This window comes from Xenopus laevis, chromosome 3S, assembly GCF_017654675.1.
Source record: "Xenopus laevis strain J_2021 chromosome 3S, Xenopus_laevis_v10.1, whole genome shotgun sequence".
Classification (NCBI taxonomy): Eukaryota; Metazoa; Chordata; class Amphibia; order Anura; family Pipidae; genus Xenopus; species Xenopus laevis.
The window spans coordinates 81,020,996-81,039,944 of NC_054376.1; the positions used below are offsets into that span (position 1 = coordinate 81,020,996).

The following is an 18,949-nucleotide window of genomic DNA, read 5'->3' on the forward strand; positions in this document are numbered from 1 at the left end:
GTGCTTTTCTGACTTCAGGGTTGAGGGTTCAGGCTCAATATGCAAGGGTTCTGACTGAAAGAAATCACTTTATCACACATATTTCTTTGGTGCTACAGAATCTAAAGGGAACTGCAAGGAACCAACCTTAGAAAAGTAAGTTGTGAAGGTTTAATCGTCTCTGAAATGTACCTTTCAGTTGTTAAGGCTATGTGTAAGCCTTGAAAACTAGTGAATATACCATATAATGTAAAAAGAGGTGTCTGTTTAGAAAAAAAAATCCAGAGAAAGCCACCTGGCCTGTATACTTATTGGTATGCAGGATTTAAAGTGTTAAGTTTCAAAAACATGGTGTTCTTTATCATAGACAATAACTTCTCCGTAATTAAATTGCAGGGAATTTAGATCTGTTTGCTTACTTTTTATAGTAATTAAATAAACTATGCATTTAATGTACTGACAGATGGCACGGCATATTTCTAGTGCTATTGTTTGATTTCAGAGCATTTGCAGCTCTTGATGCAGTCTGCTCGTACATGTTTGAGTCATGCTGGCTTACCTCATGAGTAAACAGCATGCTGCCAAATCTCAACATTGGTTCTTAACTAACCTCGTGTTCAAGCTCTATTCACATGGTGCCTAAGGAACTGATACATTCTGTTTAAGTAATACGGCTGAACTGCATTAATGTTCATCTAATAATAAAGTAATATTTATGTACAAAATATTAGATATACAAGACTGTGGGCTTCATTTAGTACAGCTCTGGATGCAAGTGCAAGAGGGAGCAAAGTTGTATCACTTAGGGGCCGATTCACTAAGGGTCGAATATCGAGGGTTAATTAACCCTCGATATTCGACTAGGAACTAAAATCCTTCGACTTCGAATATCGAAGTCGAAGGATTTAGCGCAGATAGTTCGACCGAACGATCGAAGGATAATTCCTTCGATCGAACGATTAAATCCTTTGCATTGAACGATTCGAAGGATTTAAATCCAACGGTCGAAGGAATATCCTTCGATCAAAAAAAGTTAGCCAAGCCTGTAGGGACCTTCCCCATAGGCTAACATTGACTTCGGTAGCTTTTAGATGGCGAACTAGGGGGGGTCGAAGTTTTTTTTAAAGAGACAGTACTTCGACTATCGAATGGTCGAATAGTCGAACGATTTCTACTTCGAATCCTTCGATAGTCGTAGTCGAAGGTCGAAGTAGCCCATTCGATGGTCGAAGTAGCCCAAAAAAAACTTCGAAATTCAAAGTTTTTTAACTTCGAATCCTTCACTCGAAGTTAGTGAATCGGCCCCCAAGTGTTCATTTACATAGCACTTGTGTCTGAGACATTGCTGTGCTGTGCCAGATTAAAAATCCCATCCAATGTGCAGAATACAGTGCTGTCTGGCACAAGGCAGCATTGTGCTTAAAGCCTTCCATAGAAAGGCAATAGGGGCATGGCCCTGCTGCACCTTGCACCCACTGTGACAATCCCCAACTTACACATCAAAATTATGTGAAAGTTAAGGATGAGTTATTATTACAAGAAAGTTGTCTGTTCACAAAAGCAGACATCACTGTGTTCATGGTGGAAACATAGGTCATTCAATTCAAGGGTGCTGAGTTCCAAGCATGGTGTCCGGTATAAAGCATGGTGGTTTGCACCTGTTTTTTTTTTCAATTAGATGTCACACAAGAACCCTAATAGAAAGTACATCAATAAAAGGCCTACCACAACAGAAACACACACAGTACAGAATACCATTCTAATAATGTCTACTGGGTTGATAGAAGCTATAATATATGTCCATTTTGTAACACAAGGGCTAAAATATTCAATTGAAATGTGTATTCTAATCCTTGTATCCAAGAGTGCCAGCATTCAACAAAGCTTTTTTCTTACTGTATAGGGGTCTCTGGGTGGCATGTGGGGATCTCCTTGGACAGGGGTCCCCATTTTCCTTTTAAAATGTATAGTAAGGTATATAGACTAATCTTCAGCTTTTTGGAAGCACATTTATTGAGAAAAACTGAAGAAAACTCTTCAGAGAAACATTATTTTAAAGGTTTGATGCAGGACACTTGAACATCTGTACCCAGATATGTAAATGATTACATTTATAGTTAACTTTTGTGTATCAGTATTGCCAGCACACTTCAGTTATACAAATCTATGGAAACTACACTTTGGCCTGAGGATGAAAACTTTGAAAGTATCAATTCTATCCCAATGTACAAACATCATAATTCTAAATAACTAACCAACTAACTGATTTGCAGGCAAATGCAAAATATACATCTTTTCACTGTGTTTGTAATACTTCTGTTGGTTTATTATCTTGAAAAAAAGAGAAATTGCCTAATATGAAATAAATGACACACTTTGGCATTTCCATGTACGGATATGAGTTTTTTCCCTAAATTCAAAAGTAAAAAGGTAGATAACAAATCTCTTCTTAACTGTACATCTCTGATCCTGCAATTTTCTGCCTCCTTGTTCAATTTAGCACCAGGGTTCAGGGACACAAAAAGTATAAGCTAGTTTTATTTTAAAATCTTTGTGTTTACTGGCTGTTAAAATGACATAAAGGACTTTAAAACACAAACACTACAAGAACTTTGCATGTGGATTGCTGGTATGCCAATTCCCAGTGGACCTAGCACAAAATACCAATGACATACTTTGGCTTGTTTTTTTTTACATATACACTACAACTCAAAAAGTAAGTTACAAACAACACACTCAGAACATCAACAAATTATGCTCCATTGCAATATTTTAAGACTGGTTGTTATGGCACGATCAGTTCCACTTGATCCAGAAATGTCATTAATAGTTATTACTACAAATAGATCAAATTTATTTCTTATGGATTGATATAATTTTTACCAATTATCAAGAGTGAATAGAAGTAACCGGAATCGCACACACACAATTTTTTGGCAGTCGGGGAATGTTTGGGGGGGGGTTGACCCATGTTTCTGGTGATGAAGGGTGGGTTAACCCCGGGTGATGAGGGGTGGTTAACTCCCCCGAAATGTTGATCTTGTTGGTGGCACAATAAAAGGGGATATTCCCCGATTGCTGAAAAATTGCGTGTGTGCGGTTCCTTGCCTGGTCTACGGAAGTCCAGCACCACCATAAGCAGGGAGAGTGAATGACAGGTTTGCGGAGGTTACAATATATGAATTACCAATTATCAAGGACAGTATGGTAAGGATTCCAGAGAAATGAGTTCAGTCAACACTGATATAAGTTGAACCACCTATAAAATAGAAACTTTGCCCATAGCCTACTACTGGATTAAAGTCATTTGGGGATTTGTGATATTCAACCTAGTGCTTGCTTCTGATATGGCATAAGCCATATCTATTCAAAGAGATAAATGAGACTGAACTTATTTTTTAGCAAGTATGGTAAAACACAAATCTTACTAAATCAAAATAAGAATTTTAAACGTGCTGTTACAAGGGTCTTCTGCATGGCTACAAGGGTTCAAGGGTTCTGCTCCATGGCTAATACTGTAAAGTCCAAAGGCTTGTACATATGCATTTGGCTGCTATATAAATAAATGATGATGATGATGATGATGATTAAAACACTTAGTCATGTATTGTATAGGGATGTAGCGAACTGTTCGCCGGCGAACTTGTTTGCGCGAACTTCGACCGTTCGCGTCCGCCTAATGTTCGCAAACGTTTGGGAACGTTCGCATTTTGAGTTCGCGTTCGATTCGAATACAAATCGTTCGACCATTCGACCATTCGACCGCTAAAATCGAACGATTTCCATTCGTTCGAACGATTTCCATTCGTTCGAACGATTTCCATTCGTTCGAACGATTTCCATTCGTTCGAACGATTTCCATTCGTTCGAACGATTTCCATTCGTTCGAACGATTAAAATCCTTCGAACGTTCGATTCGAATGAAAATCCTTCGATCGAACGATTAAAATCCTTCGAACGTTCGATTCGAATGAAAAATCCTTCGAACGTTCGAATCGAACGATTTTAGCGGGTGTTCGAAGTTCGCGAACTGTTCGCGAACGTTCGCATTTTTTGCCGGTGTTCGCGAACGGCGTTCGCGAACACCAAATCGGCAGTTCGCTACATCCCTAGTATTGTATAAGATCCACTAAAAGAAAAAAATAAAATATACTGTGCCACTTATAGATATTGACTGTACCACTCATAGATACCTACTGTATATAGAATGTAGTGCACGATAATTGCTGGCCCATATTAGTTGTGCAATGCAAAAAACTTTTGCTATTGCCATTTTATCCATCTCGCCACAGAACTCAACAAAGAAGTACTGAAATGCAGTAATGGGTAGTGATGGGTGAATAAATTTGCTGGCGGTGGATTTGCAGTGAATTTCCGCGTTTGCCCACCAGTGAATATATTTGCAAAACTGGGGCGTCAGAATAGTCAGCACATAAAAATTGTTGCGAGTCTAAATTATTCTGACTTTAATACATTTGGATAAAATAGGGATGCATATAAAAATTGTCGCGGGTGTCAAACTTGATGCGCGTCAAAATAATTTTGACACCCTTTGACTGCAAATTTTTCACCGTTCACAAATTTTGCGGTAAACGGGACAAATTTGCCCATCACTTGTAATGGTTATTACCTGAAGTGGCAAAAGGACTTTAGAGAAACAGTTTCCAATACAAAGCATAGCCAAGAAAGCAGTAAAGCTTGGAACATAGAAGCTTGGAAATAAAAGTTTAGTAGAGCTTTTTTAAACAACCCCTGCATGCTACTGGGGAGTTTTTTTCATACGATTATATGATGCCAAATAAATTAACTTGTCTATATTCCAAATGAAGTGGCAGTAGACTTCAGATTAATATATCTTTTCCAAAAATTGACAAGTAACACACCCCACATAAAATATAATGTAAACTCTGACAAAAATATCTTGCCGACAATTTAGAATTACTCTGACCTTTTACAAATGGTTCTTCAAAACAAAAAGAAAAAAAAATCTCACATCTGTTTCAAATCTCATTACTTGTCTTATTTGTATAACCTTATTTTTTAAAGGTTGAATTTTTAAATTAAATGTGAATGGCCAGATTACTCTGAGCCACTGCCGTGATCACAGTTTATTTATTTGATTCTGCTCAAGACTGCAGTAATTCTTAGCTTCTAAACTGACATTGCAGAGTATTCCAGCTGGTATGTAAATAATTGTCTGACATACAGAGAGGGCCATTGTATAATTTATTAAAAGATATATTTAACAGTTTAAAATCCCTTATTTAACATCTAGGCACTTTACATTTGGCATAATATTTGTTTTTAAGAGCAGACAATACTTTTCATAATTTCATTTCCATTGAACTAGACATATATAATTCAGGAAAAGTTACATTTCTAAAATGATACTGCACTGGAAGTAAAGGTAGTTTATTATTAGTTATAACATGGCAAGGGATTTACACAGCGCATTACATGGCAAGGGATTTATGCAGCGCAGTCTAAGGTTCCTATCCTACTAGGGTCATTTTTATCAGGAGCCAGTTAACTTTTCTGTATGTTTTTGCAATGTTATAGGAAAGTTGGGCACCTGAATGTCAGGAATCACCTGTAATTGAACTCTAGACTGTGTGCTGAATTCTATCTGCACTAATCTTCTGAGCCACTGGGGGCTGTCAGAGTTACCATTGGTATGTCTACCCAAGGTACATGGGTTAAGTCTCCTGACTATTCTACCTCCTCCACCTTGTTAATAAAATGTGTAGGCAATCTACAATTAAGCTCCATACAAGTCTGCTTCTTACAACCCATGCTGCTTGATCAACTGAGTGCCATAGCCTTGTCCTGCCAGTTTGCTATTGATTTGCTGCCTGGTCCCTCCATGCCTGTTCCTGAGTTCCTAGTCCTTGTCCAGTTCCCTGCCTTGCTTCGTGTTGATCTTTTGGTTTGATCTTGGCCTGTTCTTTGGATTCATCCTTGTCTTCAGCCTGCCCAGACCACAGCCTGTTTGTTGGACATTCCTTGCTTGCAGTCAGCCCAGACCCCTGCCTATATTACAGACTTGTTTGCTTGCCACTTGCCCCTGACCACTGGCCTGGTAATAAGGACTTGTGTATTTTCTGATACCTTTCATTAACCCTACTTCACTATCTTCCTTCATTAATAAAATCCTTTTTAACATGTTTTTCCAGCCTATCCCTATACCCACTTTACCAGTTTTATGCAGTACAAAGGCTGCTTTCAGCCAGTCACTCACCTCTGTCTCAACCTGACACTGAAATCCCAAAGAGAGACAGAGACATACAGGTTGCCTGCAGTAGTACTCAGGTCAGAATCAAACTCAGGACCCCAGCAGTGTGAGACAGCAGTGACAAATATAAACAGCACCGCCTGGTGCATGATTATACTTTATGATGATCATTTATAAAATGTTCTTATAAAATGAGAATGCCATTACCCCATAATCAAAGCATGTTAAGCAAATGTATAAGCAATCACTATGGTCTTAGACTGTGTGTTTTTCATCATAGACAGACAGACAGACAGACAGACAGAGAGAGAGAGAGAGAGAGAGAGAGAGAGAGAGAGAGAGAGAGAGAGAGAGAGAGAGAGACTCCCCGATGAAAGTTCCTGTGAGGAACTGAAACGTTGGTTCAATATTCTTCCTATTTTCTTCAGAAAAATGTTGTTGCTTTAATATCTTGGTGTGCCATCTCCTTGCATTGCTTATATATATAAAGGCCCCAATGCAGGCCGAAACGTTGGAGGCACTGTGGTGTTATAATAAATTTTTGCAAATTTGAAAAACGGAGTGCTGGTCCCTTTCGGAAAACACCCAGAAAACCTCATGTTTTTTGGACAATTCATAGCAAAAAAAATTAGAAAACCTCTAACGCTCTAGTTTAAAAATGGTGCAATAGGATCAGTCTGAAAGAGAAACAAAATCCCTGCTTTGAAACTCATAACATTTCTACTTTACAATTTAATTGGAATTAATCATTTTAAATATAGCAACCAATCAGTAATCAACTTTTGTTGGTCAATACAAGTTGCTGGACTAGGAGATCTATCATTCAAATTGGCTAGATTTGGCACACCATCTAACTGGCTACACTGGAAAAAGATTACCACTTCTCCCTTAAACTATTTGCACTGTAAAGGCAACAGCAAAGGTCATTGACATAACGCATGTCAGCAGAGAGGTTCAAAGCATCTTACAAGTGTCACAATCTGGTTCTAACAGATTGTATTTAATACCGTTCTTTGTCCCATGGGGGCTATATGTCATATTTGATGAAAAAAATGGCAAAAGATACACCAACGCATAGTCCAATCCAAATGATATCACAGAAGTACACATTTTCATGGGGTGCATCTGATTCTTTGCATTTTAACTTCATTTTTGTTTGTAAATAATGATACCGTTGACAACTGGGAAAGAGTTTGTTAACAAATGATCCTATATACAGTATCTGTTGCAATTGCTAGCCACCATGTTTAGTAACAATGAGAATGACATTTTCCTAATCACTATGTCATAGCTCCCCAAAAATTAAAATTAATAGCTTCAATTATATAATTGGTTTAATTGATAACTATTCCACATTCCATATTCAGATACCAAATAACTAAAACATTATTGTTATTCTGCATTTTATGAAAGTAAAAGTTAAACTTTTCGTATTGCTATACTCCTTCTTTAACTGTCCATCATTTAAATTATAAATATAAGGAATCTGCTTAAAATTAATTACATAAGTTGTTTTTTTTTAGTTTTATATGGGTTATCAAGTCAATTGATTAAATGTGAGATCAAAGACTATCACCAGTGTTGACATGTCTCTGAAGAAGCAAAAGCTCTCTAAGCAAAATTGATTCTGTTACTAAGATAATCTGGGTATGATGTTGCTGACTAAGCATGACTGGGAATTTGTAACACACTAAATACATGCTTATAAATCTGAGGCCTTTAAACTTAAGAAGATAAATATTTTCAAAATGTATGTCAAGTATTTAAGATTGTATACACACTAATGGCAATTTATAGTAAAATAGCTATGTAATATACTCTGCAATAAATTATATTTTTACAAATATTTTAACAATAGATTTTGTATTGGAAATATATAATATTATAAATAATAAAATGGAAGGAAATAAAATATAAATCTTTACTGTTTATTTCTACCTTAACCTATATAAATTGAATGCCATTTTTATACATTAGGGAATTTCATGATGAGATTAAGAGCTCTTTGGTAACAACACAAAGAGTTAACATAGTTATGCAGTTATGCTCTATAAGGTGAAGCTCATAAATAATGATTTATAAATGCACTTTATTTCTAAACAACTTTAAACATCAGCTACCCTGACACAGTGGAAAAAGAGTTCCCACATAGTTAAGGACCAGACTACTTATATTAACCTTAACTGATAAAGAGTTCAAACTGATTGTTTAAGTACAATTGATCTGTAAGCTACTAGAAAACACATTTCCATTTCAACTATTTTGTTAACAGCATGTTGGTACCCTCCCTAACCTTATTTTGCACCAGTGCATAATTAGATACACAGGGGTGTGACTCCAATTGAAGGTGTTGGCATTGTAATACTCTGTGAAAATATTAACTATGAGGTTAACTCTGATTTTCTCTTCTTTAATTAAATGCACATGGAACTAATGAGGTAACCCACTGTTCCCTGATAGCACTAATTAGCTAAGAGAAGAGTACAATCTCACACTGCAATTTAAACCTAAAAATAAGGTTGAAATATGGTAATTGCTGGCAATTTAAAACAGCACAAGTTAAAGAACTAGTCATAATAATGCAGAATAGATACTTTGCAGCTAGGCAGCTGTAAGTTTAGTTAAAATAATAATAAGCTACATGCTTATAACTTACAACAAAGTTGAGAAATTAAAATTCAAAATATGTCTTTACATAAAATGTCTAGTTCCATGGAGTAAGAAACAGAAATATGAGTAAACAAAATAACATCTGAATAGAGAGCCAATTGTAAAAACCTTACCAAAAATGCTAATGGAAATTCAGATTAGCACAGTACTAGTTGAGCAAAAATATGCCTTGTGAACACACTGCAATTTACTGTAACTGCATGTATATAGTGCCACTTTAAGGGGCATATTTATCAAGGTTCGAATTTCAAAATTTAAAAAACTTCGAAATTTGAATTCAAAAAGACCAACCAAAATTAAGTCAAAGTTTTTTTTGGCCAAATAGGCCCATTTTTGATTGAATAGGTCTGTATTTGTCCAAATTCGATCAAATTCGAATCTAAGTTTTTCCCAAAAAAACCTTTGATCTTTTCAAAGTCCACCAATTGAATCCAAATGGGTTCTAGGAAGTCACCCATAGGCTAAAGCAGCAATTCGGCAGGTTTTAGATGGCGAATGGTCAAAGTCAAATTTTTAAATAGACAGTACATGATAAATTTCGATATTTGAATTTTCAATTTTTTTTGAAATTCAAATTGATTTAAACTATTCCCTAGTTGAATAAAGCTTGAAAAATAGCTTGAAATTGGAATTTTTTGAATTTGAAAATTCACCTCGATCTTTGATAAATCTACCCCTAAACATGGGAGAAGGTTGGCATGGAACTGCTACATCATAAAATTTTGGGTATTTTAATTTAAAACCACATACACACCACCAATTTATTTAAAAAAGAGATACCACTTTCACTTGCATGTGAAAAAAATTCACTGTGAGAATTTCACAACTCTCTTGGTGAGAGGATTCTCACTTTTATCAAATAGGTACTTTTTCTAATTACAGTTTTATTGACCATGATAAATTGTTCTCTTCTCTTGGTTTTAATTATTCTCACTAGCATTGAGAAGGTTACTTAGACTTATTTATAAATGGGTGAAAAATTCACTAATCCAATTTTTTACCCTAGAAAAACCTTCACTGGGATTAAACATTGGTGGATTAAACATTTGGGAAAGTTTTTTCACATGAAAATTACTATTCTGAAATGATTAGTGTATTGTACTAATATTTAATTCATAATTTTAATAATCTATTAAAATTGAATAAATTGTCCCCTATAGAAATGGATGATGAATGCATATCATTGCCTGCGGTTGGATAGGAATTTGTGTATTTTTGGTAAATTACAACACTATTATTAGATTAGATTATTAGATTAGATTTGCCTTAAGCAAATATGTATGCTCCTTACTGTTAAAAGCCCCCCACCCTGACCTTATTTGTTTAATGTTATTATCCCTCATGTTTAGCTTTGAATTTCATTGTTTGATCCCAGAGGAGCTGTTTGTAGGCTGCAACATTATTTAAAATTAGTGCTGAGCTAAATTTTTCACTGAGTTTCACTTAATATATGAAGCCCATAGACTCCAATAGGTGAAAAAATTGTCGCAAGACAATAAAAAAATTGACTTCAATGCATTTTGGTGAATTTTTGCCGTTTCACAAATTTTTGGCAAAGTGAAATGTGTCAGATTCACCCATCACTAGGGATGTAGCAAACCGCCATTTTGGTGTTCGCGAACGCCGTTCGCGAACACCGGCAAAAAATGCAAACGGTTCGCGAACCGTTCGCGAGCTTCGAACACCCGCAAAATCGTTCGATTCGAACGTTCGAAGGATTTTTCGTTCGATTCGAACGTTTGAAGGATTTTCATCGTTCGATCGAAGGATTTTCATTCGAATCGAACGGTCGAGGGATTTTAATCGTTCGAACGAATGGAAATCGTTCGAACGAATGGAAATCGTTCGAACGAATGGAAATCGTTCGATTTTAGCGGTCGAATGGTCGCGAACTCAAATTGCGAACGTTCCCAAACGTTCGCGAACATTAGGCGGACGCGAACGGTCGAAGTTCGCGCGAACAAGTTCGCAGGCGAACTGTTCGCTACATCCCTACCCATCACTACTTAAAGTTAGCTCAGTTTCTGTTATGTTTGGGTCTAACAGTTAAATATACACTTGCTATTTCTTCTATAATTCAGGTCAGTTAAATCATGATGCCAATATAATAGTGTGTATTAGTATAATTATTTGGACAACAGAATTATTTTATGTAGAACTTAAGTCTTCAGGATCTCTATTCTTGCGACACAATATATATTTATTCATCAGTCTAGATTCATATGTAAATATCAGTTCAATGCTGTATTTCTTTTGTATAATTATATTGTCCCTTGTCCAAAAGCCCCATACTACTGTCAAAATTACATCATGATATAGTTCAACATTTCTTCATTGCAATACACCCTTTCAAATGGCGCACAATATATGTGCAAATAAGGTTCTGTATGTCTTCATTAGTATTAGTTCATTATCTCTCTCTCTCTTCCTTTCACTCTTTTTTTTATACACACATATACACAAATGTGCGAAACATGCATACATTCAGAGCTGACTTTCTATTTATTAATAAATAACACCTTATTTGTTTTATTGCATCTGACACACTCCACTACACATTTAGGGGCACATTTACGAAGCTTGTCTGAAGGATTTGAAGTAAAAAAACTTTGAATTTCGAAGTTTTTTTTGGGGTTCTTCGACCATCGAATAGGCTACTATGACCTTCGACTACGACTTCGACTTCGACTCGAAAGATTCGAACTAAAAATTGTTTGACTATTCGACCATCGTTTGACTAATTCGATATTCGAATTTGTAGGATTTTACTTCGAGGTTTATAAACCCTCGATATTCAACCCTTCGTAAATGTGCCCCCTAGTATTGAGGGTGAACTGATTATCCAATTTGCCTTATGAATGCTTCAGGCAGCACATTATAACAGTACTATAGCACACAGGAACCAGACAACAAATGTATGAATATGGGTCAGAAAAAGACAGGGAGAACAAGTGGGACATGCTCACTGCAGTTTGCAATCTAAAGGGTCAGGGAACTATTGTAATAAAAGGTTGTTGCAGAAAATGGCTTTTGTTCCTATCAATAAAAGAACAGATTGAGTTAGATAAGGATCTTTGAAGTGGTGGGTCTTCAGGGGATTTTGAAGGATTACAGGTAGGGAATTGTCTCATATAACGAGATAGAAATTCCAGGGGCAGACAGACATTCTATTGCAAAATAAAATAAACTGTCATAATACAAATGGGAAACACACTCAAATTGGGTGTCACCAACCATGGTTTTATAAGCAGAGGTGAAGTAATTCACCGTTATTTAAAAACAATGCAAAAAAATGCAAACTATTTCAAAACAGCAAATGAAATATGCATGAGTTTCAAAAAGTTTTCCTAAGGCAGAAGTGGACAAGTTTTTTTTCTGCAGTGTGAGCAGAGTTGGAATGAAACATTAATGACATGGGCTGGAAGGCCCTTTAGTTTGAAAGTAATGGAATATTTTATTAAAAATATCAAATATGTAAATATTCCAAAGCACAAACTATGTGAATATTACATAGAAATTCATACATTTCTTTTTGGCATTCATCACCATTTAAACTTTTTATTAAGTGTCTGGCTAAAATATGCTTTGCCCACAGTTGCAAAGACAAAACAGCAGACAATGCCAAACAAGTGGCTGTTGGAACCCAGGAAAATAGTAATTTGCTACTGTTACGTTTCACTGTATTTGAATAAAACAGATGATCAAATACAAATACCTGTAAGACCTGGCAACTTGTAAAAGCACTACATTATGTTTTACAGAGAAACACCATTGTACCTAGAGATGCTTTTACATTACTTTTCTTACTACCCTGTTCCTGTATGTGTGGGCTGCCATATTTGTGCAGCAGTAGTCCATTAGCATTAGAAACTCTAACTGACAGGTTAAGAAGGGACAGTCAGGTTGGCAAAACAGTCTGGTTTAAGAACTTCAAATAACAATTACTTACAAAAGCAGAACTATCAGCAAAAAATGATCAACATGACCTATAGGTGACTTTTAATGTAGATTAATACTTTGAAAATAAATTTTTTAGTGTCCACATCACTTTAAGGTATAAATACCGGGCATAATACATTATAATGGGATGGGATGTTATGGGATCTATTATCCACAGTTTGGGACATGGGGTTTTATTTGAAATATGTCCATCATCTGGAGTACTTAAAATGATTATTTAAAACAGGAAAACGAGTTTGACCATCAGCATGGATATGTGCTTGTTTACTTGACATCAAGTACAAAGTTCAATTTTAATACTACAGAGTAGTGATGAGCGACATTTTGTGCCGGGTTTCGCTGCGAAAAAGACACCTATCGACTCCAATAGGTGGAAAAAAAATTTCTCCATAGACTTCAGTACATTTGGTTACATTTTTTCGTTGTTTTAAAAAAAAGTGTCCGATTCGTCCATCACTACTACAGCGAAAAAGGAAATTAGTTCAAACTAAGATTTGTTTGCTGAAATATTCTTTAGAATATGTAATTGCTGTGTTTTGGATCTTTCTGGATAACAGACTTCAGGATAATAGATCCCATACCTACCCCCATTTTAACTCTGACTCTTTAATTTCTGACACTATCAAACCTTACCCTTTGGCTGCACACTCACATAGAAAAGTCATCCAGTATGGATGGATGATGTTTCTAATACCTGACAACAGTATATGCAGTAAAATGCTTTAAAAACAGCCATAATTGGATGCAATAATGCAAAAAATACAACAACAAAAAAGCAGCACTTATTTTTAGATACTACTGTGCTGTTAATATGCTGGCTTTTTGCTGATATGTCGTAAACAAACTGCCTACACTCATCACTCATAACAGATATCCTTAATTATACTATTGTAAGTTGTGTGTCATATGCTTACCTGGTGGGTCTTGAACACTGATGCTCTGATTTCAGACTACAGTTGTTATAAATGGAACCTTTTCAAACTGGGCAGAAGCTGTAAGTGGAGTACCTCTAGGTTCAGTCCTGGGCCCACTTCTTTTTTTATTTATTAATGATCTAGAAGAGGGTATTGAAAGTTGTGTCTCAATTTTTGAGGATAATACAAAGTTATTAGAAGTAATACAGTGAGAGTAGGATGCTTTAAATATATATATATATAATATATATAGTGTGGGTTATGTTTAGCAACAAGCATGCCACATGAACACTGTAAGATTCTTTACTAAAGCAGCCTTTGCTGGGAAAGATGTTTAAGCTACTAGAGAACAAATACTTAAATTCAGCCAACTTTTGCAATAGCCAATGACTGTACTTATAAAGAGACATTCTTGCAAAAGATGCAATTATTTATTGTCTCTTTACATAAATTATTGATAAGAGATGATCTGATGCATTAAATACATGTTAACGCATTGTAGGAAACCCATTTTAGAAACACAAGGAATTTCCAGATTAAGTCTGTATTAACTAGTTATAAATATAACAAACTGGACATGCTTAAGGTAGAAATCAATTAACCAATGATAAATACACTTCTAAATATCCAATAAGATTGACTAGAAAGTGGGTGGATTTTTCCATGGTAAACTCTAATTTCACATTTTGACAAATCTGCCCCTAAATGTATATTATTATGCAGTGTAATATGGTGAGACTGCACCTACAAGATTTGATAGATCAAAGTAGATTTCCATGAAAAATCCTGCCAATTTACAAGAGGATGACAGAACAAATGAGTGTACTTTATGTTATCTACTATCTGGAAACCTATTATCCAGAAAGGTTAAAACATTTCCCACAGTGTACTATTCTCTTTGTAGCAATAAGTTGAAGTTATCTATTCTAGTATTAATCCATGTTAATCACAAAACGAATACTCTTGCACATAGTAAGTAGTCAAAAACAACAGTTAAAGACTACACACAATTTCTAAAGGTTTGATAAATATTCATTAAATTCAACATGAAACTATCCAGGACAAAATTCACATACTGCCTAAGCAACTCTTGAAATACACAGAAATTGTATTGATACGTAATGATCACTTTTCAAGATCCTCTTATTTTGTTGCTTTATTAGCAAGCCCAGCCATTCAAGAGGACAGCAGGAATAAAAAAAACAAAATTCTACAATTAAAGCAACCCTTTTGAGACATACAATAAATATAATTGGGATGGGTTATACATAAACTAGTAGGTTTGTAAAAAATGTAATGATTTCTTTCTATCATGTCATACAAATCTAATGCAAACTTAAAAATAGTAGTTTTTTCATAACTTTCTGTCATCATTATACCAACAGAATAAGCCAATAACACCCAAATTCAAATCTTTAAAATAAAAAGAAATCGTCATATTTGACCAGTGTTGTCATTATAGAACATCTTTTTCAGGTCCAATACATTTGTCTTAAAGGATCCTTAAGAAATACTAAAAGTGATGTTATTTTGGGGGGATGTATTGTATAGATAATTGATGGTTTTCATGCCACCAAGAAAACTTGGTCATGAATAAATATTTTTTCTCAAAATCAAATGACTGACAATAAATCATTGTGACTTATGTGAATCCCTTATATATCTGAAAAGCTTTGGAAAATGTTAATCCTAATTAGGTTTACATGGCTTTCGTGTAATTATTTCTCATGTATTAGTTGTTTGTCTACATTATGTATTTTGCAGAGAAATGGTTGATGTGGTCCTCGTATTGTGTAGGTTTTGGATTTAAAGGAACAATGTACCAACCTTAGGTTATATCAAATATGAAAATTATATTTTATCTACAATTAAGGACTACACATTTTCACTTAAAAGACCATAAACCAGCTTTGTCTCAATAGTGCATCTTCGAATGTCGAGGTACTGTAGGATTGGAGACTGGAACAATAAAAGATAACTTACATTTAAAAGCAGAATGTCCAGGACCATGGGAGGGCCCTTGTGAGCAAAGGTGTATGGGATATATAATATCCAGAACCCTCATATTCCTTGGTATATGTATATATCAATGGTTTATCATTAGGGATGTAGCGAACCGCCGAGTATGTGTTCGCGAACGCCGTTCGCGAACACCGGCAAAAAATGCGAACAGTTCGCGAACTGTTCGCGAACTTCGAACATCCGAAAATCGTTCGATTCGAACGATCGAAGGATTTTAATCGTTCGATCGAACGGTTTTCGTTCGAATCGAACGAAAATCGTTCGATTTTAGCGACCGAATGGTCGAACGATTTTGACGCGAACGCCTATTGGCGAACGTCGCGCGACGTTCGCGAACTTGCGGCGGACGCGAACAGTCGAAGTTCGCGCGAACTAGTTCGCCGGCGAACAGTTCGCTACATCCCTATTTATCATAAATCAATGTTGATAACCAATTAGGCTACTAAAACCAAGATTTTTTTTTAGTTAAGACGTCTTGTTCAAAATTAGGAAAATCTCCCATTTAGTGTCGCAAGTGCAATGCAAAATTTTTCTGAATTCATATGTACAGTATGCCAAGAGGAATTTTATTCAATTTCTATGAAATTCATTTATGAATGCCTCATTAATTAATCAACATATGCATTATTTTCTTTTCAAAAGTAAGATTCATCACATTGATCACAGGTCCTTACAAAATATTTTATAAACATATACATACATATAATTCTCAGTCGAAAAAAAATAATATCAGTGTGAGACAAAGTAACCTGAATAAACCCCAGACTCACCCAACGTTCAAAATAATGAAAGCCTAAATTATGTAGGGGCAAGGGATGGGCAGGACAATCCAGTTATTATTGCCAGTGTCACTAACATTCCTTGACTGAAACAACATGGATAGTTACCAATAGGGCCATGCAGGGCAGAGCACAAGTGCAAAAGCATAGCAGATTGTGCCCATTGTTTGAATGTTGTACCCTGTCTTGATCATAGTAAATTACCTTATAGTCTGATAAAGGGCTTTAGATTCAGCTACATCCATTCATTTATACTTTCTGTCACAGGCATCAACCCTGTTATATCACCACAGGTGCATTGAAGAGGCTTGCATAATGAATATAGCAAGTAGTTTTTGTGTTGCAGTTTACTTTAAATTGAGCATTTTATAGGCAGCATGCATAGCTTGCCTAGACGTTAATGAATGTTTATAAGCTAGTGATGGGGTTGACACTTGGTCATTTTGGAAAAAGCTTAGATGACTTATGTGGAACTGTCACTAGTATAAACATGCACCCAGAGTGTTTAATTTCCCAGCAGTCCGCTGCACCCCATTTTTGAAACCCCATTATTATGACACTTGCGTCAAAATGCGCTCCTTGCACTTATGTAGCGTTGCACTTGCAGTCACTGCATTCCTCCTGCCTCTTTTTATAATCAAGCAGCTTCAGGGTTCCCTTGGCATTCTGTGTCAATAAGCACAACACACTAGTGTCCAAAGAATCTGGTGCACATTTTCAGTGCAATTGCATCCAATATACAGCAAAGTGCTGGAGCAAATGTGTTAATTTTGCTGTAATGGCCACAATTGACAAGCAACTGACAAGCATGTTACCCTGGAATTCTAGCAAAAAATTCTGCACTATGGGAAATATATGGCAATTGTGCTTGAAATTGCACTTTTCTCATTGTACTTAAAGTCGTAAATGACCCTTAATGTGTAACTGAATTTCTAAAACCATAAACAGAGGAATATGAGGAACAAAAGCCCAACACATAGATTTCTATATGCCCTATATTTTCATTTTTTTCTTCACAATTTTACTTTTCTTTTTAGAGATAAATGTGTTCCAAAGATAATAAATTAAACATATAAAGTTCATTTTGTGCCAGTGCACAAGTATTATATTCTTAGATGGAAAAGCAGGTGCACTTCTCTGACAGCAGTTTGATGTCATCCTCGGGGATATAGCTCTTCCATTTCTTTTTGTTTTATTTAAACGAATGGTCTTAATATGAATGTTGCCACAAGCAAATTGAGTGTACAATAACAAATACTGGCAAAAAAAAAAAAAGTTATTTTCAAATTCCCAAACCACTTTTTTTCAGAAAATAATGCTATACAATATACTTTTGAAAAAAATCCCCCTAAAACAATTCTCAAAACCAGACACTACCTATCCAATGCAGTTGTGATACTGGCTGCATTATACCATTTTGTACTTTTGATTTCCTCAGAAATTAGCATAATTTTCCTCACCTTGGGAGGGAATAGCAAATAGCAAAATATCTGTCTGTGTTTTTATTTGCCTATATTTAACAGGTCTTACTATTAATTTGTTTGGAACATTCAATTTTGTGTTAATTCAATCATATAGTTTTTGCTGGATAATAATGCTTTTTACAAAATGCTGTAAAACAAACACTGGTTGAAACATTGGTAAATTATGCAAAAAATGTCTGTTTTATTACAAGGTCCATGGAAGTTTCAAACATTGCTTAGAAAGTTTGGCATACCTGCAGTGGTCTTTGTTTTTCGTTACTCTTTGGAGACTTCAGTCCACTAGTTTGCTGTTGTAAAATAAGTTGCCTTGCTGCTTGTAGTGCCTACAATAACACATAACAAAATGTAAACAAAACAGTTGTATGCACTCTTTAAGCAATAATAAAAAGTGTAAGTACTATGAGCCTTGCTTTTATTATGTTGTAAAGAATGCAGTTATAGGTTATCAGAAGATAATTAATAGTGATATAACAGGGGTGGGGACTTTTTGGTGGCATGAAACCAGCCAATATAGAAGGTACTTATCGTATTACTCTGCTACAAGATCCAGTATCACCAGACACATTTCTTGTTTTTACTTGTTATTAACTTCAAAACCTGTATATCTGGGCTATCATGAAAATGAGCCTATATTTCCATTTTAGCAAGCACAGCTGAGTGCATCACGTCAACAAGCACCTAACCAAGTTCAGGGTGTATATTAAGGGGCAGATTTATCAAGGGTCGAATTTCGAATTGTAAAAAACTTCGAAATTCGACCATCGAATTGCATTACTTCGATACTCAAAGTCGAAATTATTTTTATCGAATTTGGCCATATTCGGTCGAAGTAAAATCGTTCGATCGTACTATGAAATCCTTTGAATCGAACGATTCGAACGATTTAATCTATTGATCCAACGATTTTAC

At 35.5% G+C, this 18,949-nt stretch overlaps 1 protein-coding gene across 7 annotated transcripts in view; it reads right to left on the reverse strand.

Annotated features, from left to right (window-relative positions):
* The window catches only part of foxp2.S (forkhead box P2 S homeolog), a 146,310-nt gene that overhangs the window by 72,647 nt on the left and 54,714 nt on the right, over positions 1–18,949 (reverse strand). For 6 of the 7 annotated variants that reach the window (XM_018255874.2, XM_018255875.2, XM_041588546.1 and 3 more), the window contains exon 3: positions 18,274–18,363. In XM_018255874.2, coding sequence (XP_018111363.1) covers positions 18,274–18,363 — 90 coding nt within the window. Of the gene's footprint in view, positions 1–13,755; positions 13,896–18,273; positions 18,364–18,949 lie in introns of those variants that run through there. The other variant, XM_018255881.2, reaches the window with a different exon arrangement.